General features: G+C 37.6%; 1 protein-coding gene across 1 annotated transcript; it reads left to right on the forward strand.

The window, feature by feature from the left end:
* Window positions 1-1,055: 1,055 nt before the first annotated feature.
* On the forward strand, window positions 1,056-25,825 carry ciao2a (cytosolic iron-sulfur assembly component 2A). Its single transcript, XM_079560622.1, has 5 exons — window positions 1,056-1,221; window positions 3,163-3,327; window positions 17,595-17,644; window positions 24,281-24,326; window positions 25,643-25,825. The coding sequence occupies exons 1-5, from the start codon at window positions 1,098-1,100 to the stop codon at window positions 25,741-25,743; spliced, it is 486 nt and encodes a 161-aa protein (XP_079416748.1). The 5' UTR covers window positions 1,056-1,097; the 3' UTR covers window positions 25,744-25,825.
* Window positions 25,826-27,096: the final 1,271 nt, after the last annotated feature.

Genomic DNA, 27,096 nt, shown 5'->3' on the forward strand with positions numbered 1-27,096 from the left:
TGAAAAAAAAAGACAAAAATTTGACCAAAAATTTGACAAGAAATGACAAGAAATGACAAAAAATGACAAAAATGTGACAAAACATGACAAAAATTTGATTAAAAAAATTACGAAAAAATGACAAAAATATGATAAAAATTTGACCAAAAAAATTACAAAAATCTGGCAAAAAATGACAAAAAATTGATCAAAAATTGACGAAAAAATGACAAAAATGTGACAAAAAATGACAAAAATTTGATTTAAAAAAAGAAAAAAAAAAGAAAAAAATTGATCAAAATTTGACCAAAAAAAATTACAAATAATTTACAAGAAATGCCAAAAAAATTACAAAATATTTGACCAAAAAATTACAGAAATGTGACAAAAATGTGACAAAGAATGACCAAAATTTGATTAAAAAATGACGAAAAAAAAGACCAAAATTTGACAAAAAATCTTCGTAACGTTCATTGTGTCTACTTGTGATACTTTGACAAAAAATGACAAGAAAAAAAGACAAAAATGTGATAAAAAATTGACGAAAAAATTACAAAAATGTGACAAAAAATGACAAAAAAAAATGACAAAAAAGTTACAAAAATGATTTGAATACCCAACAAAAAAATTATGGAGAAAAAAAAAATCTGATGACGTGAGGAAAAAGATCCTCTCAGTTCAGGCTGGAGTTAAGAGGTTAAATTATGCAACGTGATTTTTTTTTTTCTGTTACGGAAAGCTGTGTCTTGTGTTACCATGGAGATCGATGTCAGTTTAAATTAACCGATTTGTGGATTAATATTTGTTTTCAACTATTCTTTGATTTATGTGCAGTACTTTTGCATAATACTTGAGAAAAAATATTTAAAAAATAAAATAAAAAATATTTGTACGATCTCTGTTATCTACTACTTTTGCCTTAAACGGGGGCGGTCGCTGATTGGCTGCTCCTCCTCTGTGTACAGTAAAGTTAGCTCCCTCTGATGCTAAATGCTAACACCAGAGGTTGTGTCTAAATCTGATAAAATAACCCCTATTTCACCGCGTTTTCCCGCTTCGTTTTTGGATTCACAGTCTGCCCTACCCGTCCGTTTTATCGCAATGGCCCTCGACAGAAGATGGAAGTAGTTTTTAATCTGGTCTCATTCACCTTGTCTAAAGTTGTACAGTTTTCTGGACTTGATCAAAACAGGAATGTCCTGAAAACTAAAAAGATGGAGGAGAAAGCTTTAGAAGTCTACGGTACGTGACACTGAATTATCATCAGATTATCTTTATCTTAATTTATGTATCCGTGATAATGAGCTTTTTTTTGGGGGTGAAGCCACACAATTCAACATATTTCTATCAGCAAGAGAAACTGACAACATTTGTTTTTATATATAAATTGGTTTAGGCAAAGTTCTAGTACTTCCTCTTTATTATCTACATGTAATATCGTACTTCCTCTAGTAGATCCCTGAATGTTTTTAATCAAATAGCTTGTAACCCAGGTCTTGAGTCATTTCATGTGTTTTATCCTAATAAATTTGATTTGATTTGATTTGATTATCCTCATTCATTCATTAACCTCTTACCACCCGCCTAAAGCAGATGCATTCTGTCCTCTTTGGCCATTATATAGGCCTGTGTAACACCTCATTTGAAAGCTAAGACCCTTTCTTTCTTTTTTGTCATTTTTGTCACATTTTTTTTAAAGTTTTGTCACTTTTTGGTTGAATTTTTTGTCACATTTGGTTGAGTTTTTGTCTTTTTTTTGTTGTTGAGTTTTTGTCACATTTTTGTTGAATTTTTGTCATAGTTTAGTTTAGTTTAGTTTATTTCTTATTTGGTGTCTTGCACCTAAAGGTGCCCAGCCTGCATGGGCTTATAAGACACAAAAATGCAGGCAGACGTCAGAAAAGCATTAAGAGTTTCCTCTTCCGTGTAAGCGCTTAACAAAAACTTAGACAAATGAAATGGCTGATACTTGAACAAGAACTTAAGCCTTTCCTCATCGGACATTTCAAACAAACCCACAGCAACATCAGTTTACAAAATAACTGCCTTCTCGGTTCATGATACAAAGGACAATAAAACACAAAATGTAATTCATTTTCAATATCATTTAACTGACACAAACAACATGTCCGCTCCTCCTCTGGAACGGACTGAAATCGTCCCGTCTCCAGTGCCAGGGCCAGAGTCCCGGACCTCAGCTGAGCACAGACTGACCTCTGACCTCTGGATAGGCTCATGGTCACATAGGGCTCAGGACCAAAATGATCTTTAATCAAAATATAAGTTCTCAACTTTGGCTTAAACAAGACATCATTTAACCATTTAAGTTTATACTTTTCAAACTAGACTTTTTTTAATTTCTCCAATGTTACATCTCAACTTGTTTCTAAAAATAAACTGGAGATCAGCATCAACAACAATGTTCTCCATCTGCTCACTCCAAATGTATCTACAGACAGGTCCCATTTAAAGATGTGTGTGGACAGTCTTGTGTCAGACATATTGATAAATCTATTCCATAACCATGTCACAAACATGCCTCACTTCACATGGTTCCCGTACAGAGCGAGCTTAGGGCTGTTTTTGTGAACACCTAGAAAGTACCTCAGAGCCTCTGCATTGAACTTTTTCACTGTGGGTTTGTTTATAGTAACCCCAGACCCATATTTTTGTCACATTTTTGTTGAATTTTTGTCACATTTTGTTGCGTTTACATCCTTGTTTTCTTCTCATTTTTTGAGGCTATTTTGATGCTTTTTTCCCCAAGAAGCTTTTTGATTCGGGTAAAGCCAAACTGGAGAAAATGGGATCCGTTCAGGTGGAAGTTAAGAGGGTAATAAGAAACAATGTAACATATCAAATCCCAGAAAACTTGCTTTATTAGAAAAAGGACATTTTGAGAATAGATGGACGTGAAGTTATCTGATGCTCTTTCCTACAGCGTTGCTAAAGTTTGGAATTATGAAGGTTAAAACGGCCATATCTTTAGTGTAGCATTTTGGCCTCATCATGGAACTGCCCATTCAGAATGAGGTCATTCTCCTACAGCCTTTCCCCTGCTATTACTGTAGCGACTCACACATGGTCAGTCAGTCTCAGGAATGACACAGACAGACCGGATTTAGAACTTCTCGCCACACAGCATGTTTGGATGGTGATAATTATGTTGTTTTCTTCACCCAGATGTGATCCGCTCCATCCGGGACCCAGAGAAGCCTAACACGCTGGAGGAGCTGGAGGTGGTGACAGAGGAGTGTGTGGAGGTCCGGGAGCTCGGGGACGAAGAGTACCTCATCATCATCAAGTTCTCCCCCACCGTCCCGCACTGCTCCCTGGCTACTCTCATAGGTGCGTCCCTGCTACACGATATATATCACCAAATTATCTTCTTTATTCTTTATTCCACAGTCCCCAGTCCTAAAGCTTCTGGAAAAAAGCTGTGAAAATAGCAACAAAACTGAGACGAAAACAATGATATAAATGTGACAAAAAAAGTGATGAAAAATTGATGAAAAAGCGGCAAAAATGTCACAAGAAATTGACAAGAAATTGACGAAAAAAATGACAAAAATGTGAGAAAAAAATATGACACAAAAATGACAAAAAAATTATTAAAAATTGACAAAAAAGGACAAAAATGTGACAAAAAATTACCAAAAATGTGACAAAATGTGAGAAAAAAAAAAGACAAAAATATGACAAAAACTTGATAACAATGTGACAAAAAATGACAAAAATGTGACAAAATGTGAGAAAAAAAATGACAAAAATATGACAAAAACTTGATAAAAAAATGACAAAAATATGACAAAAAAGTGACACAAATGTGACCAAAAACTTGATAAAAATTTGACAAAAAATGACAAAAATGTGACAAAAAAGTGACAAAAAAATGAAAAAATAATTGATAAAAAAAAATGTGACAAAAAATGACACACACATGAAGAATATCACAAAGACAGGATTTTACCATCTAAAGAACAGAGCCAGAGTCGCCCCATTCTCTCTCGGGCCGACACGGAGACGCTCATGCATGCTTTTATCACCAGTCGTATCCACTACTGTAATGCCCTGCTCTCTGGTCCTCCCAAAAAGAGGATCTCAGGTTTACAGGAGGCGGGACCACATTACACCGGTTTGAGAATCGCTGCATTGGCCCCCGTGTGTTTCAGGATCGATTTGAAAGTTCTTTTAACCCCTTAACTCCCACCTGAACCGAGCACATTTTCTCCAGCTTTACCCCAGTCCAAAAGGAAAAAAAGGTGGGAAAATAGCAACAAAACTGAGACAAAAACAAGGATGAAAATGTGAAAAAAGTGAGAAAAAATTGACGAGAAAGTGACAAAAAATTTACAAAAAAATGACAAAAATGGACTAAAATTTGACAAAAAAGTTAGAAAATTTTGACCAAAAAAAAGAGAAAAAATGGACGAAAAAGTGACAAAAATGAGATGACTGCCCAACAAAAAAAGTGATGAAAAAAAATCTGATGATGTGAGGAAAAAGATCAATTTAGTTTTGTAGGTCTTAGCTTTCAAATGAGGTGTTACACTGGCCTACAGGATTTGGGTAAAGCTGAACTGCTTTTACCTTACGAACCTTCACGGCCCCTTCGCTCCTCCGGCAGGGGCCTCCTAGTTATTCCTAAAGTCAACAAAAAGACTCAATATTACGGCCCTCGCCTCTGGAACCACCTGAGGAGGAGCTCAGGGCTGAGGAGGAGCTCAGACCTGAGGAGGAGCTCAGGGCTGAGGAGGAGCTCAGACCTGAGGACGAGCTCAGACCTGAGGAGGAGCTCAGACCTGAGGAGGAGCTCAGACCTGAGGAGGAGCTCAGACCTGAGGAGGAGCTCAGGCCTGAGGAGGAGCTCAGGCCTGAGGAGGAGCTCGGACCTGAGGAGGAGCTCAGACCTGAGGAGGAGCTCGGAGCTGAGGAGGAGCTCAGACCTGAGGAGGAGCTCAGACCTGAGGAGGAGCTCGGACCTGAAGAGGAGCTCGGACCTGAGGAGGAGCTCGGACCTGAGGAGGAGCTCGGACCTGAGGAGGAGCTCGGACCTGAGGAGGAGCTCAGACCTGAGGAGGAGCTCAGACCTGAGGAGGAGCTCAGACCTGAGGAGGAGCTCAGACCTGAGGAGGAGCTCAGACCTGAGGAGGAGCTCAGACCTGAGGAGGAGCTCAGACCTGAGGAGGAGCTCAGGGCTGAGGAGGAGCTCAGACCTGAGGAGGAGCTCAGACCTGAGGAGGAGCTCAGGGCTGAGGAGGAGCTCAGACCTGAGGAGGAGCTCAGACCTGAGGAGGAGCTCAGACCTGAGGAGGAGCTCAGACCTGAGGAGGAGCTCAGGGCTGAGGAGGAGCTCAGACCTGAGGAGGAGCTCAGACCTGAGGAGGAGCTCAGACCTGAGGAGGAGCTCAGACCTGAGGAGGAGCTCAGGGCTGAGGAGGAGCTCAGACCTGAGGAGGAGCTCAGACCTGAGGAGGAGCTCAGGGCTGAGGAGGAGCTCAGACCTGAGGAGGAGCTCAGACCTGAGGAGGAGCTCAGACCTGAGGAGGAGCTCAGACCTGAGGAGGAGCTCAGGGCTGAGGAGGAGCTCAGACCTGAGGAGGAGCTCAGACCTGAGGAGGAGCTCAGACCTGAGGAGGAGCTCAGACCTGAGGAGGAGCTCAGACCTGAGGAGGAGCTCAGGGCTGAGGAGGAGCTCAGACCTGAGGAGGAGCTCAGACCTGAGGAGGAGCTCAGACCTGAGGAGGAGCTCAGACCTGAGGAGGAGCTCAGACCTGAGGAGGAGCTCAGACCTGAGGAGGAGCTCGGACCTGAGGAGGAGCTCGGACCTGAGGAGGAGCTCGGACCTGAGGAGGAGCTCAGACCTGAGGAGGAGCTCAGACCTGAGGAGGAGCTCAGGGCTGAGGAGGAGCTCAGGGCTGAGGAGGAGCTCAGACCTGAGGAGGAGCTCAGGGCTGAGGAGGAGCTCAGGGCTGCAGAGAACGTTCTGTTTTTAAGAGCAGCTCAAGACCCACCTTTTTAGCTTAGCTTTTGACCTCTTAACTCCCACCTGAACAAAGCTAAATTTACACAGTTTGGCTTTACCCAAATCTAAAAACGTCTGGGGAAAAAGTGACACAATAACAAGGTTGAAAAGCGACAAAAAAGTGGCAAAAAAAACGACAAAAAAGGGGCAAAAGTGCAACAAAAACGGGACAAAAACATGCAAGAAAAGCAACAATTACGCAACAAAATCCTGACAAAATTCTGACATAAAACGAGACAAAATAAGTGACAAAAATGTGACGAAAACACGACAGAAAAGCAACAGAAAAAGTGATGAAAAAGCCACAAAAAAGCAACGAAAAGAGTGACAAAAACGTACCAGAAAAGCAACAAAAACAAAGAAACTTCGATCAGTTTTGTAGGCCTTGATTTTATAAAAAGCCGAAACATAAAAAATGCACTCGGTTAAGGTGGGGAGGTAAGAGGTTAACTGACATCTATTAATTTATCCTAATATATAGAATATATATATATGGGAGGTTGTCCCAAGTGCATTGTTTTAAATGTGTTAATCTGTAAAGCACTTTGTGAGACCTTTCGGTATGAAAAGCACTTTATAAATAAAGTTTGATTGATTGATTGATTGAAAAAACATATTCCAGTGAGACCTTCCTGGTTAAATAAAAGTCAAGTGATGTGATCTTGGCAAAATAAGACAAGAACCGGGAACATCCTGTCACAGCAGAGAATTACCGAAAATTGTGCAAATCTTTCATCATCGCACTATTCACTTTGAGACATTTTGTTTTATCAACGTAGCAGCTGCAGCATCTACGACTCCAACAGCTTCTTCTTTTTGATCCGGATGCTAGGGCTGTGCAATTAATCGAAATTCGATTACGATTTCGATTACAACAGTAAACGATTACAAAATTAGCATAATCGCAAAAAAACGATTATAATTTTTTTTTATTTATTTTTTTTATTTTATTTTTTTTCAATATTTTTTTTAATGTTTTTTTTTTCCAATTTTTAATTTGGGGATTTTTGTCACTTTTTTGCTGGATTTTTGTCTTTTTTCTGCTGGATTTTTGTCACTTTTTTGATGGATTTTTGTCTTTATTGATGGATTTTTGTCTTTTTTTTGATGGATTTTTGTCATTTTTTTTGATGGATTTTTGTCTTTTTTCTGCTGGATTTTTGTCACTTTTTTGCAGGATTTTTGTCTTTTTTTTATGGATTTTTGTCACTTTTTTGCTGGATTTTTGTCTTTTTTTTATGGATTTTTGTCATTTCTTTGCTGGATTTTTGTCACTTTTTTGATGGATTTTTGTCTTTATTGATGGATTTTTGTCACTTTTTTGATGGATTTTTGTCTTTTTTTTGATGGATTTTTGTCACTTTTTTGCTGGATTTTTGTCACTTTTTTGATGGATTTTTGTCTTTTTTCTGCTGGATTTTTGTCACTTTTTTGCTGGATTTTTGTCTTTTTTTAATGGATTTTTGTCACTTTTTTGCTGGATTTTTGTCACTTTTTTGCTGGATTTTTGTCACTTTTTTGATGGATTTTTGTCTTTTTTCTGCTGGATTTTTGTCACTTTTTTGCTGGATTTTTGTCTTTTTTTAATGGATTTTTGTCACTTTTTTGCTGGATTTTTGTCACTTTTTTGCTGGATTTTTGTCTTTTTTTTTATGGATTTTTGTCATTTCTTTGCTGGATTTTTGTCACTTTTTTGCTGTTTTTTTTTAAAGGCAACAAATAATCGTTTGAATAATCGTGATTTCAATTGTGACAAAAATAATCGTGATTATTATTGTTTCAATAATCGAGCAGCCCTACCGGATGCCACGCCGCCCACCGCCACTTGCTTCACGTCACTCTCAACTTAAAATCATCTGGAAACCTCTCCGTTTCATCCCGAGGGCATCCGAGCCGCTCACCAGGAACGGCGCTTCTTCCAACACCCACCGGATCATGCGAAAGCCCCTCATAAAACGTAGCACAGACATGACAGCCCCCCCTACAGGCAAACAGAATACATCAATAATAAAGCTCGTCTTCAAAAGCCCTCTATTTAAAGTTTGACCCGCTTTCTCAACAGCCCACACTGGGGAGAGCTGTCGGTTTACGGGCGTTTGACACCGCGGCACGTGGAATAAGGCTTCACTTCTGCGTGTTTGTAATGTATTCATAAATGCGCGTCTCGGAATTGATTGCGACATAAAATTAATGAAATATGCCGTAAATAAAGCAACGGAACCTCCCAGCTATTGATTGGAGTTGGAAAAGCAGCAAACTTTGACAAACCTGTAATTAAAAATATGCAAATTCAGACTTGTTCAAGGTTAAGTCTGCTGAAATCCTAATTAAATTTCCGCATAATGGGAAGGTACGGTACATTTGGATCAGTCGTAACATTGAGACGACTGAACTCACGGAATAACTTGTTTATGTTTTAATGAAAGGATCCCCGTTAGCGCGGCCGAGCTGTCGCTATTCTCGGGGTCTTTGTGCATAAAAGCGAGAAAAACAGGGAAGGTTGACGCCTCAAGAGCAGAAGAATCAATCAAACTATATTTATAAAGCGTTTTTCACACCGAAAGGTCTCACAAAGTGCTTTACAGATTAACACATTTAAAACAATGCGCCTGGGACAACCTCCCATATATATATATTCTATATATTAGGATAAATAAACAGATGTCAGTTAACCTCTTACCTCCCCACCTTAACCGAGTGCATTTTTTATGTTTCGGCTTTACCCAAATCTAAAAGCTTCTCGACTGGAGAGCAACAGTGCCTCGTTTATAAAATCAAGGCCTACAAAACTGATCTAAGTTTCTATGCTTTTGTTGCTTTTCTGGTACGTTTTTGTCACTCTTTTCGTTGATTTTTTTGTGGCTTTTTCATCACTTTTTCTGTTGCTTTTCTGTCGTGTTTTCATCACATTTTTGTCACTTATTTTGTCTCGTTTTGTGTCTGAATTTTGGCAGGATTTTGTTGCGTAGTTGTTGCTTTTCTTGCATGTTTTTGTCCCGTTTTTGTCCCGTTTTTGTTGAACTTTTGCCCCTTTTTTGTCGGGTTTTTTGCCACTTTTTTGTCGCTTTTCAACCTTGTTATTGTGTCACTTTTTCCCCAGACGTTTTTAGATTTGGGTAAAGCCAAACTGTGTAAATTTAGCTTTGTTCAGGTGGGAGTTAAGAGGTTAAAAGCTAAGCTAAAAAGGTGGGTCTTGAGCTGCTCTTAAAAACATGAACGTTCTCTGCAGCCCTGAGCTCCTCCTTAACCCTTAGCTCCTCCTCAGGTCTGAGCTCCTCCTCAGGTCTGAGCTCCTCCTCAGGCCTGAGCTCCTCCTCAGTGTAGATAAAATACTTTCAGTTATCTGCATTTTTAAAGTGATAGTCTGGAGTTTGTCAGGAAAAAAGAGAGAGAGCTCTTTTTTGAAAAAAACGGCTCCAGCTCCCGCCCCCTCCCCTCCTGATTTGTCTGGGAAGCCACGCCTGTTTTCCCGTGCACGCGCGAGGTTCAATGGGCCAAGAAGTGACGAGGAGACATTACGGTGACAGTGTCAACAATGGAGTTTTCCAAGGTAACAATGCATTTTATGTTAGAAAATCGTTGTGTTTTTTGACGGGGATAACACGTTTATGCAGCTAACTTTGTACTGAAATGTCAAATAAACTGGTGTATCCAGTAAACATGTAGTTTTGACATCGTTTGGCATGGTTTAGAGCATGCGACATTGTGTTTACTTCTTTGATATGCTAACAGCTAGCGTACGATTGATTGTCCTGTCGTGTTTTTGGTGTGTGTTAGACCACTTCAGATTTAGGCCATATTGCTTTTGTTTTTCTAATTATTTTATCTTTCATCTTCTGCAAAGCTCTGTAATGGGAGGATCCTCCGATGATGAATAAACCTCACCTGCAGCATCAAGCAGACCATCTCCAAAAGCATCTGTGACCTGGGTCGTGGAAGCATGCTGGAGACCCAGCTTTAGACCTTAGTGAAGAGGATTTAGCCCCTGGTCATAATCAGAGGCTACACTTCGAACGTGTAAGTCCCTTCAGAAGTCTGTGTAATCATTTACAGCAATTGTAATAAAAAGTGTTAGTATAACAAAACTACTCTTTCTTTTGGTATGCACATACAGAATATGACTCTGGAGGTCAGGACGGTGGACAAAGACCCTGATGTCATCATCTCTCACTCTGCACCGCAAAAACATGCTGCTGCAGCCTCCAGTGAACTGCATATCTAAAGTGTCACAGAGACTAAATCAGACACACTGATCCTAGTAGGCCCTACATTGGATTTATGCCACATGTCGAGTGTAATTAACATTTCAGTTGAAGTCACTTTGCTTTGTTTTCATGAGAATAAAGAATGCAATGTAATACAGTTTGTAATTTCTAAGCACACACAGCTAACACATTACCTAAAAAAGAACATGCACAGAAATACCATCTCATAAGTAGCCAGGGAAACATTTGGTTACACATAGAATCAAACAATGGTCATATTTTTCAACAACTATTTATTTATTTATATATATATATAAAAAAAAAAACATCATGACGTTATTTCTGTGGAAATTGTTGACCTGTAAAAAACAAGGATAATGTTATGGATACATAGACGTATGCAATTTCTCTAGTCAATATTGTGAGAAGAATAAATGAGTCCATACCATCTCCTTATGTGCTGGTGTTGGAGTAACTCCCGGGTTGTTGGGTCAGTTTACAGCAAACCCAGTTGTCTGAGGATCTCACTTTTGCACGGCGTGCAGCAACAATCATTGTCTGGAGCTCTAGAATATATGAATTGTCCTTCTCAACCTTCACTGTACAAATCCTGCAGCACCTGGACTTTTTATTGAATACTTTCCGGTATCTGAAATAGGGACAAAATAATGCTAAAAAAGTAAATCGCAGAAAAGCAATGAAGATACATAGTTTACAAAATGTGTACATACTGAATGCAATTATACATCCATCAGTATTCCTCTTTGCAGATCTGTGTACACGGTGAGGGCTGAGAGTGGCATTCTTGTATCCATGATGGGCAGGTCATAAGTCAATCTTTTGCGGGCGTACATAAGATGACTGTGCAATGTCTCCAGGCATGCTGTTTAAAAATAATGCATACTTTGAAGCTTCTATAATTTACATTTAAAAAGAAATTGCAAATACAATACCTAAACTTCACATACTTTGGTACTTCTTTGAACCAACGTTCTTTCAGAATGACCTCACGCTTTTGAACCTTTCACTGTCCACTCGTTCACTTTCCAGTGCGTTACGTTTGTTCCACTGTAGGACTGTGAAACATCCCTTTAGCTGACCTGCCTACACAGAACAGAGACAAAAATCAAATACATGTACAGTATAATGCACAATAAGCATCTTTTACAAAGCTCACCATTTTACTTACTGCATGGAACTTTTTGCCAAAGTTCTTAGTCCCAGCCGCATCATGTGTGCTCCACTGTCTTTGTATATGCCATTTCCTGTGTCAGGATTATAAATTTAAAATAAAAATTATAATTGCTTTAGATGTGTCCAATTATAAGTTTTATAACCAAAAAACGATGACACTGAAAAGAGCAGAAATGTGTGAGTGGGCATCAGTACTCACTTCTGTAATGTTGACCTCTGCCTCCTGCTCACGTATGTGCTGAAGGTCATTCAGGTCTGTTGTCCTGCTCAGAGAGGCCTCTGAACACAGTGTGAAAAAGGAGTATTATGTACAAAGGTTTACATGTTCTGTTGCATGTCTATATCTGCATGTATTTATGTGGAACAGGACTGGATTGGTTTAAACACAAGCTCAAATCCTCACAGTGTGGCTGTTCTCCTCCTCAGGAATACCAAGTGATGGTAAACTAAACAAAAAACAAAAACATTATTTTCATTTCAGTGTCAATGATCAGTGTGACAACTTTACAGACACCAAACATGTTTTACTTACTCTCCGGTTCTTGAAGTAGAAGCTTCCTCTCGCTCCAAGATGTTCACTCCCTCTTCAAAATCATTATCTCTACAAATACAGGATAATGGCAGTTTATGAATTATTTCCTAAACTGACACTCAACCCATGATGGTTGTTTTGTGGTGTTTGGGTGTCTGTTTTTCCATAGCATCAGCAAGGCTTACCTATTTTTAGTAAGTGATGCACACCATTTGATTAGACTATTATCCTCAACCCACTACAGTTCACACGTCTATACTTTGTTTCTGTGGTGATTTTTTTTATTTCAATGCACATTTTTGTCTGCCCTTTACACACTGTCATGTTGTGTGATAATCTCATTCACCCCCAAAAATTCTTACCTCTCAGAGAAGTCCCGGACTTGATGGTGCTGACACAGCAATATGAGCAGGAAAGAGTGTTTTTTTTAAATATATTTTGGAGTAGATATTGGAACTCCTGATCCGGTTTGGTAACTGGAAACATAAAGTTATGTATATTTACACAAAATGTAGCAACGACATTGTGCAAGTCTAATACAATTCTTACAGAGTAAGCTATATTTTGAATCACATTTTCTTCAATAACGCACGTAGCCCACTGGCCCTCATTTATTTATCGTACAATAAAGTTCAGATGCTAGCACTATATTTAGGTTTTGACATTACATATACTGCGTGTCTGCACGTCTGCAAATCTCAATGCTACATTTGATGTAACGCCAGTTTGCACAGAAATATACAGTCAGTTCACGTGCATGTGAACTGTAGTGAAAACATCCGCGGTGACCAGTGTCAGTGTTTACAGTAGGCTAACCTATAGCTTTATAACGCCATGCAAACAGGTCATAGTTAGCTAGCGTATTAGCGCTTAGCATATGCAAAAACCCTAACCATGACGGACTAAATTCAACTAATTATCGTCATGAAAACTTCAAAATGTCATGCATTTACCTGTAGAAACTGCCATCTCTCTTCCTCCGTGCTGAAGTTGAGCTCACGTAGCTCCGTCCATCTGTTGAACAACTCTCCGATATAAATTCCACATCTGCCTTGCCCTCGTTTTCCTGCTAGTTTAGAAGATGGACTTTTGAACTGTTTACATGTCTAAAGAGAAGGAGCAGGCAGTCGTAGCTTCTGGCTGTTGTTGTCCAGAGCGGCGCTCGGGCGTAATGGCGGATCCAGGTACGAGAAACTCTCTCTGCGCGTGCTCAGTTCTCGGGCGCGAGCCGGCAGCGCGCATGAAGTGTCAATCATCGTCTTGCTCGCATTTTATTGGTCTACGCGATCGGCGAGCGGGCTCTTGAGTAGTTGCTGAGATCAGGGAAGGAGGGACTTAAAAAATATAAAATAATATATATTTGTACTCACTATATATCAAAGTTTAAGGCCAGGAGGTCAATTTTGTGCATTTCTTAAAAAATGTAAAACATTTAGACTTCCAGACTATCACTTTAAAAAAAAAAAAAATCAAAAAAAGACAACAATCCAGCAAAAAAGTGACAAAAATCCAGCAGAAAAAAGTGACAAAAATTCATTAAAAAAAGACAAAAATCCAGCAAAAAAGTGACAAAAATCCAGCAGAAAAAAGTGACAAAAATTCATTAAAAAAAGACAAAAATCCAGCAAAAAAGTGACAAAAATCCAGCAAAAAAGTGACAAAAATCCAGCAAAAAAGTGACAAAAATCCAGCAAAAAAATGACAAAAATTCAGCAAAAAAGTGACAAAAATCCATAAAAAAGTGACAAAAATCCATTAAAAAAAGTGACAAAAATCCATTAAAAAAGTGACAAAAATCCATTAAAAAAAGACAAAAATCCAGCAAAAAAGTGACAAAAATCCAGAAAAAAGGGGCAAAAATCCATCAAAAAAAATGACAAAAATCCAGCAGAAAAAAGACAAAAATCCAGCAAAAAAGTGACAAAAATCCATCAAAAAAAATGACAAAAATCCAGCAGAAAAAAGACAAAAATCCATCAAAAAAGTGACAAAAATCCATTAAAAAAAGACAAAAATCCAGCAAAAAAGTGACAAAAATCAAAAAAAAAAAAAAAAAAAGACAAAAATCAAAAAAAAAAGTGACAAAAATCAAAAAAAAAGACAAAAATCCATAAAAAAGTGACAAAAATCCAGCAGAAAAAAGACAAAAATTAAAAATGTGAAAAAAAACATTAAAAAAAACATTAAAAAAAAAAAAATTAGAATCCATTTTTTGCGATTATGCTAATTTTGTAATCTTTTACTGTTGTAATCGAAATCGTAATCGAATTTCGATTAATTGCACAGCCCTAAGTTGAGGCCTGTCTCACATCCTCGTGAAGACTGTTCCAGATTTTAGCTGCGTGAAACTGAAACGCAGCCTCACCGTGTTTAGTCCTGACTCTGGGAACCACCAGGAGGCCCCTCCCAGAATTGTACAATGACAAACAAAGCTCTTACTTAGAAGCGGTTTCATTATAAAGTATCTCGATTGTATTTCTATTTGATGAGCTTGATACATGTTCATCCCCAGTCCCCCACTCACTAATATTTAAAAAATGTAGAATATTTATCACATTTTGGCCGTGTCATTCCTTAGGTCTATAATAGTTGCATCATCATTCTGGCTTTGTCAGGCTTTTGCCACTATTTTCCACTCAAAATGAGATTAGCTTTGAATTATGTCCATTAGTGTCATCTTTCATTCCTTTCCAAAGAGCTGTTAAAAGTTTTTTTCTTTATCCCCTTGCAGAGCGAAGTCACCCTCAAAACGCTTGATACGCAGTTCACAAAGTCACACTGGCTCCTCTAAGTCGTATGTAAATCTTTCGGAACAGGGTGCGCATAGATCCAGCCGTTTAGCTTCTCTGTGAGGACAAAACACTGCACATCGTTGGAAGCCATGGGGACTGAATTCAGAGGAATCTGTAATGAGGATATAACATATGAAATGCCTAAATAACCCCTTTGTGGTTTCGTAATTGCCAAATGAGCCGCCTCTAAACAGAAGGTTGGAACGATTCTCAGACAATTTAGTTAATATTAATGGGAGCAAAGTGTTTGTGAATCTGGGATAATTTGGCTTTTGGCAGCGGCGATGAGAAACTGCTTCATTCTGCTCATTAGCCGTATGTGCACAAGGCTTTTTACAAACAAAACCTTCTTTAAAGTCTTTGAACTAAATGCTGCATAATTATACCATTTCAGCAAAGATACAAGCGAGGCTGTGGATTTAATCAACTCTTTTGTTAACAAAAAAGGATAAAAAGTGACCAAAAGAAGCGACAAAAATGACAAAAACTCAACAAAAAAATGACAAAAATCCAGCAGAAAAAAATGACAAAAATCCAACAAAAAATGACAAAAATCCAACAAAAAAATTAGAAAAATCCAGCAGAAAAAATGACAAAAATCCAACAAAAAAACACTAAAATCCAGCAAAAAAAAGACAAAAATCCAGCAAAAAAAAGACAAAAATCCAACAAAAAAATTACAAAAATACAGCAAAAAAATGACAAAAATACAGCAGAAAAAATGACAATAATACAGCAAAAAAGTGAAGGAAGAGCAGCAAAAAAGTAATAAAAAAGTGAGTGGCATAGAGGAGAGAATGGATTTGGTTTTGGTGGGTGGTAAGAGCTTAACCCTTTTACAAACAAAACCTTCTTTAAAGTCTTTTGAAAGATACAAACGAGGCTGTGGATATAATCAACTCTTTTGTTTGGAGGGAATGGCTCCAGATATTATCATTCCAATACGTTTGGGGAAGAAGTGAGGCGGCAGTGGCTCAGGTTCAAGCCAATCTCTTACCAGTGCCTACAACCATGAGTAAGAAACACTGTTTTGGCCTTTGTATGATTGTAGTGACAGTCGACAGAGCGAAACCATCACATTGTAGCCTCTAAGCACTAAGACTAGCAACTAACTCCTTAAAGGTCCTATATCATGCAAAATCGACTTTTTAGAGCTTTTAGCCATGTTGTTATGCTATTTCCTTATCAAAAACACCCCCAGAGTGGTTTGTGGCTTCATTCACGCAGCTCTCAGTAATCCTGCTGAATCCTGCTCTCTGAGGCTCCGCCCTCTCCTGGTGAACGACTGACCTGCTCAGTTGTGTCGTAACAGCGGAACGGAAGTGCTCGACGTCTGTAATGTAATGCCTTACAGCCGGATTTTAATTTGTAAAACAGCGTTTTCATTATTTCTGTCGTAAGAGAGAAACAAAAAAAATAATAATTAAAAAAATAAAAAGGATGTGCTCGAGGTGCTTCCAGGTCAGCTGAGGCCAAAACAAACAAACCCTGAGCGTCTGAACAGATCAGTCATGTTTGTGCTGCAGCTGAAGATGGAGCTCGTTATAACTGGACACACCTGCTCTTTATTCTTACCTAACGATCATGTCACGGAGAAAAAGAAGCGCGTTTGGCTACGAGGATTTATTATTAAATGTGCTCCTGTCAATCAACAGTGGTTGCGCATGAATCACTGAGGGTGGGGGCGAGGGGGGTGGGGGGATTTAGTGCAGTGGCTTATGGGACGGCACATAGCTCCTAATCACCGGTTAGTTAGCATCAGAGGTCCCTATGCTAAAGTGGCTATGATAGTTAGCGCCAGAAGTCCCTATGCTAAAGTGGCTATGATAGTTAGCACCAGAGGTCCCTATGCTAAAGTGGCTATGATAGTTAGCATCAGAGGTCCCTATGCTAAAGTGGCTATGATAGTTAGCATCAGAGGTCCCTATGCTAAAGTGGCTATGATAGATAGCATCAGAGGTCCCTATGCTAAAGTGGCTCTGATAGTTAGCATCAGAGGTCCCTATGCTAAAGTGGCTATGATAGTTAGCATCAGTGGTCCCTATGCTAAAGTGGCTATGATAGTTAGCATCAGAGATCCCTATGCTAAAGTGGCTATGATAGTTAGCACCAGAGGTCCCTATGCTAAAGTGGCTATGAGAGTTAGCACCAGAGATCCCTATGCTAAAGTGGCTATGATAGTTAGCACCAGAGGTCCCTATGCTAAAGTGGCTATGAGAGTTAGCATCAGAGGTCCCTATGCTAAAGTGGCTATGATAGTTAGCATCGAGGCTCCTTTTCCTAACTCCTTCCTAACTGACAGACCAATTCGGAAGCTTCTTGTCATGGCGGACGCTGACGCACATCCGGTTTGGCGTAAGAGCTCTTACCAATCTGCTCGTTTCGGACGCAGCCTTTACCTTCTGTCAGCCTCAGGGCAGCCGTGGCCACAGACAGAACGCAAGAGGGAAAGAATCCTTCCATCTGTCTCGTCGCCTGTAGGGACTGTCGGGAGCTCTTGCCAACCACAGAGCCTGCTTTTTTAATAAGCTTGTTCAGCCTGAACTTTTCGGCAGCACAAATGCCTTCTCGCCGGAAAGCAACAGCGAAAAACCCCATGGCACTGGCAATTACCGCGCGCTGGTCACTCCAGAGCGAATGTTGTTTAATGAGTCAGTCCTAAAACATCAGCCTTGCCCTTTTCAGTGCACACCGTGTGGCTCTTCCAGTCCATCTTTTCATCAAGCTACTGCACAACCGGGAAGAAATTATGCAGCGTCTCTGTATGACTTCTGTTTTCTTGTCTTTTTCATTCTTGGCACGATTTTTAACTTGTTTAACTACCTTTTTTTGCATTGTTTGTGTGATGTTTCTGTTGTGTGTTGCAGGTTTATGCTTACAAGTCAAACTCCAGAGATGTCTGCCGTTCAAGCACAAGGTGAGAGGTCCTTTTTTGTTGTAAATTCCTGTCATAACCCTTTTTTGACCTGCTGGTATGTTCCGGGCATTTGAATGCAAGGTGACACAAGGGGGCGCCCTTCCAACCTTCTCAGTGTAAATGTGAGTTGACTTTCTTCAGAGTGAGACTTTAGGTCAGACACCATGAGTGACAGTAACATGAGGCTAAACACAGTGAGCTCTTTGTTTCCAGTAAAAAGGCTGAGGCCTCATTGCTCTTCAGGCACAGACTGAGAAGTGAAGAAGGAAGTCATGGCCAGTGAAATCTTGCGTCCTGTAAAACAATGTGGGACAGAGAAACCTTATTCTGCCCTCTCTAAACGTATGTAGTGTGTAGTTTGGCAGATAGCTAACAGACTTGACATGAAGGCAATGTTGGGTCACTTTTATTGCTCCATTCAAAGGTTTTGTAAAACTGCAAACAAAACATAAAGATGCAGTCAATATTTGCATGGAAACAGCTGACAGTATCACAAACATAGCTTAAAACGTCTGTAACAGAAAAAAGTAGCTACAGCTATCATAAACCTGCAAAAACAATAGAAAAAGTCCGCTAGCTTAGCCGCGGCTAATTAGCATACATTAGCATTACTATCGCGACTAATTAACATAACAAACCATCAAAATTACACCTGAAGATACACAAGACCTTCAAGAACACACTTACAGGCATATGCTCTCAAAAGCTCCGTGGCAGATGTAAGGAAGACCAAGAGCAACTACTGCTTCTGTTCATGACTTTGCACAACAAAGATGGCGGCCGAACAACTTCCTTTTTTGCCAAAACATGACGTGAACAGACTCACCACTAGAGGGCAGTGCAACACTTCAAAATAACCAAAAGTCCTTGGGAGACAGCACAAACCTCAAGTTCAATCTCATCTTACGTATTTCGCGTGAATATTTGTAGATTTTTAGATTCACTACACGTGTGTGGTGAAACTGAATATAAAGATGTCGATTCTCATCTCGTTTCTAAATCCAACTCACGATGCGACTCCTTTTGTATCCGGGAAAACATAGGATCCCTCCAGAGACCGACTGCTCCCACTCAAATGACAATCACAAGCTCCATTTCACCACGAGACAATGACATTTACAGTTTCCATATACGTCTGTCCCAGTTCAGTAGAGGAGAAGGGAATTTCAGATGAGACAATCAACGTAAAAAATGGAGGGCAACATCTGCCGGCACTGGAGGAATGGAATATGGTATTGATGAACTCTAGCGTAAAATGAATGGAAAATAAAAGGGATCGTCATCAGAATATGCAAACATATTTTCTCCCGCCTGAACCGAGAGCATTTTCTGCAGTTCAATTTTCGTGACTTTTTTGCCATCTTTTCGTCAAATTATTCGCATTTTTTTGTCAAATTCTTATTACTTTTTTGTCAATTTTTGTCGCTTTTTCTTCAATTTTCTCTCAATTTTTCGTCAATTTTTTCTCACTTTTTTCACATTTTCATCCTTGTTTTCGTCTCAGTTTTGTTGCTATTTTCACACCTTTTTTCCAGAAGCTCAGTTTTTGGACTGAAGCATTCCCCATTGGAAAAATTATGGATAAATTATGGATATAGATATTTATTATTGGTAACGCATGAGTCTCTAATGCGCTGCCTTCATAATAAAGTAGCACAGTAACGTAACGAGCTACTTTTCCAGAGGAGAAACGAGCTAAAAGAAACGTTACCCAACACTGCTCACGGGACAGATGCTGAGCAGACACACCTGTGGGGCCCCTGATGACCTGGTGCAGCCTTGATGTTTCCACAGATTTCCATTTTGTTTTGACCCCCTACAATTAACCTCTTAACTCCCGCCTGAACCGAGAGGATCTTTTTCCTCACGTCATCAGATTTTTTTTCAAGCATTTTTTTGTTGGGTATTCAACTCATTTTTGTAACTTTTTTGTCTTTTTTTTTGTTGTCATTTTTTGTCACTTTTTTTTAATTTTTTGTCACTTTTTTGTAATTTTTTGTAATTTTTTTGTCAATTTTTTATCAAAATTTTATAATTTTTTTGTCACATTTTTGTATTTTTTTATCACATTTTTGTCACATTTTTGTAATTTTTTTGTCAATTTTTTATCAAAATGTTATCATTTTTTTGTCACGTTTTTGTCAAATTTTTGTAATTTTTTCATCTATTTTTTGTCATTTTTTTGTTACATTTTGGTCACATTTTGTCACATTTTTGTCATTTGTTCGTCAATTTTTTGTCAATTTCCTGTGACATTTTTGCCACTTTTTCATCAATGTTTTCTCACTTTTTTGTCACATTTCCATTGTTGTTTTCGTCTCAGTTTTGTTGCTATTTTCACACCTTTTTTCCAGACGCTTTTGGACTGTGGTAAAGCCAAACTGGAGAAAATGCTCTCGGTTCAGGCGGGAGTTAAGAGGTTAATGAAGCTACAGTCCAGTTGGGGCTTTGACCAAATCACAGCTCATTATTGTAAATTGATTGGATAATTGTTCTCTATTGTATGCCGCCCGCGACCCGCCGTGAGAGCTGAATTTCGCCCTGCCACCCAAAATGAGTTTGACACCCCTGCTGAAGAGTCACCAACAGTCCCCTCCCTAACAAAACAAACACACATGCTTGGAAGAATTCTGTCCCACTCAAATACCGTCTTCAAGGGGCCGAGCCTTTGCTTTTCGATCCACACCGTGTTTTGGAAATGAAACACCATGACTCTAAAGCACGGTCTTCCATAACACTCGTATTTGTTTTGTTTGCTCTTCAGTCTCACAGCAGCTCTGTTTACTCAGATAGTGTTTCACACAAATAGGCTGCAGTCCATCAGCTCCATTGAGAAGAAAGTGGAGCGGTTTCCGAAAATAGCCGAGTCATTTTGTCAAGTTGTCCCAAAAAATAAGCCATTTGGGACCATTTTGTTTTCATTTTCCATTTTGGTGACATCTCTCCAAGGACTGCAAATATCTCCACAGAGCTCATTAGCTTCTTTACCCCCACGATTTTGCGCTGCTGCAACAAAACCAAGCCTTTAATCATTCATGTTGTTTGGAATTCGGGGTCATTTTCACATTTGCATAAAGAACACTTTTGGTGTAAACAGACACAGTTCTTCCCTTCCTTTTAGTTACGCTAAAAAACTAGAAACTAACTTTTATTTCGTTCTAGTTTTCTATCAGATGCCTGTCTAAACTCAACCCTTTTCATGATGTTTATACTGCGCCTCCTATAAGTACGCTCCAACATAAATGGGACCTTCAAGACCGCATTTAATGATATAGTTTTATGACAGAAATGTGCCTACGCTTGATGAATAATGCTGGGGTTTATGACCATACACATCCTTTATTTATCACATCAAACCTTATGAAAGTTCATGATATAGTTTATTATTAAATTAAATTAAATTATGAAATAGCAGGATCTTGCATAGGAAACGCTACCTGCAGCTTCTATATTAACCTCTTAACTCCCGCCTGAACCGAGAGGATCTTTTTCCTCACGTCATCAGATTTTTTTTCCAGCATTTTTTTGTTGGGTGTTCAACTAATTTTTTGTCATTTTTTTGTCAATTTTTTCATAAATTTTTATCACTTTTTTTTGTCATTTTTTGTCAATTTTTTGTCATTTTTTTGTCAAATTTGTATCACATTTTTGTAAAAAAAAATTTGGGGTCATTTTTTGTAACTTTTTTCATTTTTTCATCAATTTATCAAATTTTTGTCATTTTTATTGTGACATTTTGGTCATTTTTTGTCATATTTTTGTAATTTGTCAAATTTTTATCAAATTGTTATCATATTTTTGTCATTTTTTTGTCACATTTTTGTCATTTTTTTCATAAATTTTTTGTCAATTTCTTAAATTATGAAATAGCATTAGCTTGCATAGGAAACGCTACCTGCAGCTTCTATATTAACCTCTTAACTCCCGCCTGAACCGAGAGGATCTTTTTCCCCACGTCATCAGATTTTTTTCTCCAGCATTTTTTTTGTTGGGTATTCAACTCATTTTTTCGTCAATTTTTTCATCCATTTGTATCACATTTTTTTGTCAATTTTTTGTCATTTTTTGTCACATTTTTGTCATTTTTTTGGTTATTTTTTGTCACTTTTTTCATTTTTTTTTTTCATTTTTTGTCACTTTTTTCATTTTTTCATCAATTTATCAAATTTTAGTCATTTTTTTGTGACATTTTTGTCATTTTTTGGGGGGGGGTCATTTTTTGTCATATTTTTGTAATTTGTAATTTTTTTTATCACATTTTTATCATATTTTTGTAACATTTTTGTCATTTTTTTGTACATTTTTTGTCAATATCTTAAATTATGAAATAGCAGGATCTTGCATAGGATACGCTACCTGCAGCTTCTATATTAACCTCTTAACTCGCGCCTGAACCGAGAGGATCTTTTTCCCCACGTCATCAGATTTTTTTCTCCAGCATTTTTTTTGTTGGGTATTCAACTCATTTTTTCGTCAATTTTTTCATCCATTTGTATCACATTTTTTTGTCAATTTTTTGTCATTTTTTGTCACATTTTTGTCATTTTTTTGGTTATTTTTTGTCACTTTTTTCATTTTTTTTTTTCATTTTTTGTCACTTTTTTCATTTTTTCATCAATTTATCAAATTTTAGTCATTTTTTTGTGACATTTTTGTCATTTTTTGGGGGGGGGTCATTTTTTGTCATATTTTTGTAATTTGTAATTTTTTTTATCACATTTTTATCATATTTTTGTAACATTTTTGTCATTTTTTTGTACATTTTTTGTCAATATCTTAAATTATGAAATAGCAGGATCTTGCATAGGATACGCTACCTGCAGCTTCTATATTAACCTCTTAACTCGCGCCTGAACCGAGAGGATCTTTTTCCTAACGTCATCAGATTTTTTTGTTGGGTATTCAACTCATTTTTTTTGTCATTTTTGTCATTTTTTAATTTTAATTTTTTGTCACTTTTTTTTTCCTTTTTTTTCATATTTTTGTAATTTGTCAAATTTTTATCACATTTTTATCATATTTTTGTCATTTTTTCGTCAATTTATCAAATTTTTGTCCTTTTTTTGTCACATTTTTGACATTTTTTTGTCAATTTCTTAAATCATGAAATAGCAGGATCTTGCATAGGAAACGCTACCTGATGCCCTGAGGAAGACACTTTGACGGAACGTGTAGAATTAAGGGACTTTTCTAAAACAGAGTGCCTCGGAATCTTTCTCGCCACACACCTGTTTATTTTTGTAAGGTACGTGTCTTATGCAAGATCCTGCTGTTTCATAATCCATAGGACTTTTCCTTGAAGAGCACCTGGCTTTACAGAGCTTTACAACATTGCCTGGATCCCACTGCAGCGCTTCCCTTTTTGTATTTTGAAAACAATCTAAATTATGTCTAAAGCTAAACAGAAAAATCTTCCAGAAAGTGTGACTGAGGGGGTATTCTGCTTTTTTCAGTCACATAGCACCTATATCTATATCACACTACAATGATGACAAACCTTCTGTTGGTCTGTAAATGCAGTAAATTAGAATAACTGCCTTGTATAAAATGTCTCTCTCAAAATGGCTGTAGTGAATGTCTTGAAATAGGCCTCTGTCTCTTTAAGAACCTCTGAGCCTTTAGACACGCCCCCTCCACACGCTGTCTGTGGCATCAGTGGGGAGGGGGTTCTGCTGAGGAGCAGTGGTTGGTTACTCGGCTGGTGACCAAAGCTCGGAGGCGTCTCCAGGAGGTGGGGGCGTTCCTAGGAGGACTCAGGCAAACCTATCCCTAAAATGGCCGCCATCAGAGTTTTTACAGATTACTCAGAAATACGTGAATGTGCCAAGGCAACACTTCAGCCATGTTTTTAATGAGGGAATGACAGAATAACATGATGGAACGCTTGAAAAAGTCAATTTAGCATAATAGATACAGACGGCATCTTTAGAGAAACACAATTCCACTCTTTTTAGATATTTTCTGGTGGAATATGAACTTATTTATCACAGACAAATAAAGTCAAGTGTAAATCGGGCCCATGTGGATATTTTCTCACAGCAGATTGTTCAGTAGAAGCGAAAAAACGGCAGTTCTAGCTAGCGCTAGCTAACCGTTAGCATTATCCCGATGCTAACATGTAGCATTATGTTAGCATTCTCTGTTATTGATGTATTTTATTTGTATTTATGGGCTGTTGAACCACTTTGCTCCTCTCCATGTCTTTGCATCTTTATTTAGTAGAAACTATATTCTCAATTCAGCGTTTGTTTAAGTAGTTTTTGAATAATTAGAGAAAGTTGACTTAACTGTTTTCAAACATGACCATATATGGGCGATTCCAGAGATGCCGTCTGTATCTATACCCCCCCTTTAAGCTTCAACACATGAATTATACTTAGGGCTAGTAAAGGGTATAAACATCTTTCCTCATATTAGAGATTAAAAACTAATTCTTTATTCACATTTAAAAAGCTGATCTCCTGTATGGATTTGGATGTGAGAGAATAGGTACAGACGGCGTCTCTGGAATCGCCCTTATATGGTCGTGTTTGAAGCAGTTGAGTGGGAAAACAAAGAATGAACTTCCATTGTGGATGCTTCTAATGAAGGATCACAGAGTGCACCTTTGACCCCGGTTTCTTCTTTTTCTTGCAGCTTGAGATTTACATTTCTGAAGGAACCCATTCCACAGAAGAGGACAGTAAGTCTCCGAGGCATCTCTCAATATTTCAGAGGAAATCGTCCTTTTATCATTTAAAATAAGCTCTGCTCGCTTCAGTGGAGCGTGAGACGTTTGGTCGATGCGGCTGAAGTTTGGCTTTGGAATAGTTTCTTTGGGGGAAATAATCGCAGAAGTTTTGGAGGCAGCGTGCTCTGTAATGGGGCTGAACAGTATGAGGAAAATGAAGAGTCAATCACTTGAATATTACCATGACAATACTTGGGGCTGCTCGATTATTGAAAAAATAATAATCACGATTATTTTTGTCATAATTGAAATCACGATTATTCAAACGATTATTTGTTGCCTTTAAAAAAAATCCATCAAAAAAGTGAGAAAAATCCATCAAAAAAGTGTCAAAAATCCAGCAAAAAAATGACAAAAATCCAGCAAAAAAATGACAAAAATCCATCAAAAAAAAACAAAAATCCATTAAAAAAGTGACAAAAATCAATCAAAAAAAAGACAAAAATCCAGCAAAAAAATGACAAAAATCCATCAAAAAAGTGACAAAAATCCATAAAAAAAAGACAAAAATCCATCCAAAAAAAAGACAAAAATTCATAAAAAAAAAGACAAAAATCCATCAAAAAAGACAAAAATCCATTAAAAAAAGACAAAAAATCCATTTAAAAAAAAGACAAAAATCCATTTAAAAAAAAGAGAAAAATCCATCAAAAAAAAGACAAAAATCCAGCAAAAAAATTACAAAAATCCAGCAAAAAAGCGACAAAAGTCCATCCAAAAAAAAGACAAAAATCCATCAAAAAAGACAAAAATCCATAAAAAAAAAGACAAAAATCCATAAAACATGACAAAAATCCATAAAAAAAGACAAAAATCCATCAAAAAAAGTGACAAAAATCCATCAAAAAAAAGACAAAAATCCAGCAGAAAAAAGATAAAAATCCATCAACAAAGTGACAAAAATCCATCAAAAAAGTGACAAAAAATCCCAAAATTAAAAATTAGAAGAAAAAAAAGAAGAAAAAAAAGAAAAAATAATATAATCGATTTTTTGCGATTATGCTAATTTTGTAATCGTTTACTGTTGTAATCGAAATCGTGTGGAGCTCTATCGGCCAAACGTAGGGGCGGGGCATATCGGCGTTGGCCAATAAAAATCCCCCAAAATTGGCATCAGCCTTAGAAAAACTCACTACTAATGTTTGGAAATATGTGCTACAGTGACACAAATCTTCAATAAACGTCTGTAACTTTTTATTGCTTTGTTCTTCACTTTTTGAGTCCGATAAACCTGTGTCAGCCGGGTTCGATTTGTGTTTTGTGTCCAGTTAACAAACAGATCAACGACAAGGAGCGGGTGGCGGCGGCGATGGAGAACCCGAACCTCCGAGAGATCGTGGAGCAGTGCGTGACCGAACCAGACGACTGAAGAAGAGGAGGAGGAAGAAGACGAGGAAGAAGCGATCCTGATTTGACACCAGCCTCAGAGACAGACCGTGGAAACTCTTTTCTAAACTGGATATAATAACGAATCATGTCGTGACTTCTGGCGATGTCTTTTTAAGAATGCACTGTAGTAATTTTAAATGTGATTTTTATTTTCTTCATTTGCTTTGTGGGTTTTTGTGTTATTGTGTTTTGTCTGCCATGAAAGGAAAAGGAAAAGTCTGTGAGGAACCAGCTGTCCTGAGAAACCATCGATGGATAGAGGGATATTTTTCCAATAAATTCATAATATATATTTTTTGTGCTCTCATCTGAGTTTTCCATTATGTATTTTTGATTGAATGCGGCATATTTTTGCGAAATTAAGCCGAATGTCAAAATACAGTACAAACTAACATCATTAAACAGGATTTTTAAATGTTTTGCATCTTAAATTATTATAAATGCTCGTAACATTTTACAGAAGGGGGTCCCGAGTCGCGGCCTGGAAAGTTTGGGAACCCCTGGTCTACAATATAATATCGAAATTGCTGTTTGGAGTTTATCTACAAGAAATGCCCAAAAAAAAATTTTTAAAGGAAGTTGGTCATGTTATGCTCACTACTGCCACCTCAGGTCTTAACTAGCGTAACTGCAGCTTCTATATTAACTTCTTAACTCCCGCCTGAACCGAGAAGATCTTTTTCCTCACGTCATCAGATATTTTTTCCAGCATTTTTTGTTGGGTATTCAACTAATTTTTGTCACTTTTTTGTCTTTTTTTTGTTTTCATTTTTTTTTTTTTTTTTTTTCATTTTTGTCACTTTTTTCATTTTTTTGTCAATTTTTTGTAATTTCTTGGTCACATTTTTGTCACATTTTTTGTCACATTTTTTCCGTCAATTTTTTCATCAATTTTTTATGAAATTTTTGGTCATTTTTTGTCAAATTTTTGATTATTTTTTTGTCAAATTATCATTTTTTTGTCATTTTTTGTCACTTTTTTTTTCATTTTTTCGTACATTTTTTCGTACATTTTTTCATCATTTTTTTGTCATTTTTTGGTCTAATTTTTATCACATTTTTGTAAAAAAAAATGTGGCACTTTTTTCATTTTTTCGTAAATTTTTTCTACAATTTTTGTCATTTTTTGTCACATTTTTGAACATTATTGTCATTTTTTCCTAATTTTTTGGTCAATTTCTTGTGACATTTTTGTGACATTTTTGCCACTTTTTCATCAATTTTTCGTCACTTTTTTTGTCACATTTCTTTCATTGTTTTCGTCTCAGTTTTGTTGCTATTTTCACAGCTTTTTTCCAGAAGCTTTTGGACTGGGGTAAAGCCAAAATGGAGA

The sequence above is a fragment of the Gobius niger genome (assembly GCF_951799975.1).
Source record: "Gobius niger genome assembly, chromosome: 7".
Classification (NCBI taxonomy): Eukaryota; Metazoa; Chordata; class Actinopteri; order Gobiiformes; family Gobiidae; genus Gobius; species Gobius niger.

Coding starts and splice junctions, on each gene's coding strand:
- ciao2a (XM_079560622.1), top strand. CDS start 1,098: ATGGAAGTAGTTTTTAATCTGGTCTCATTCACCTTGTCTAAAGTTGTA. Junction 1,222..3,162: donor GAAAGCTTTAGAAGTCTACG/GTACGTGACACT, acceptor TTCTTCACCCAG/ATGTGATCCGCTCCATCCGG. Junction 3,328..17,594: donor CTCCCTGGCTACTCTCATAG/GTGCGTCCCTGC, acceptor TGTGTGTTGCAG/GTTTATGCTTACAAGTCAAA.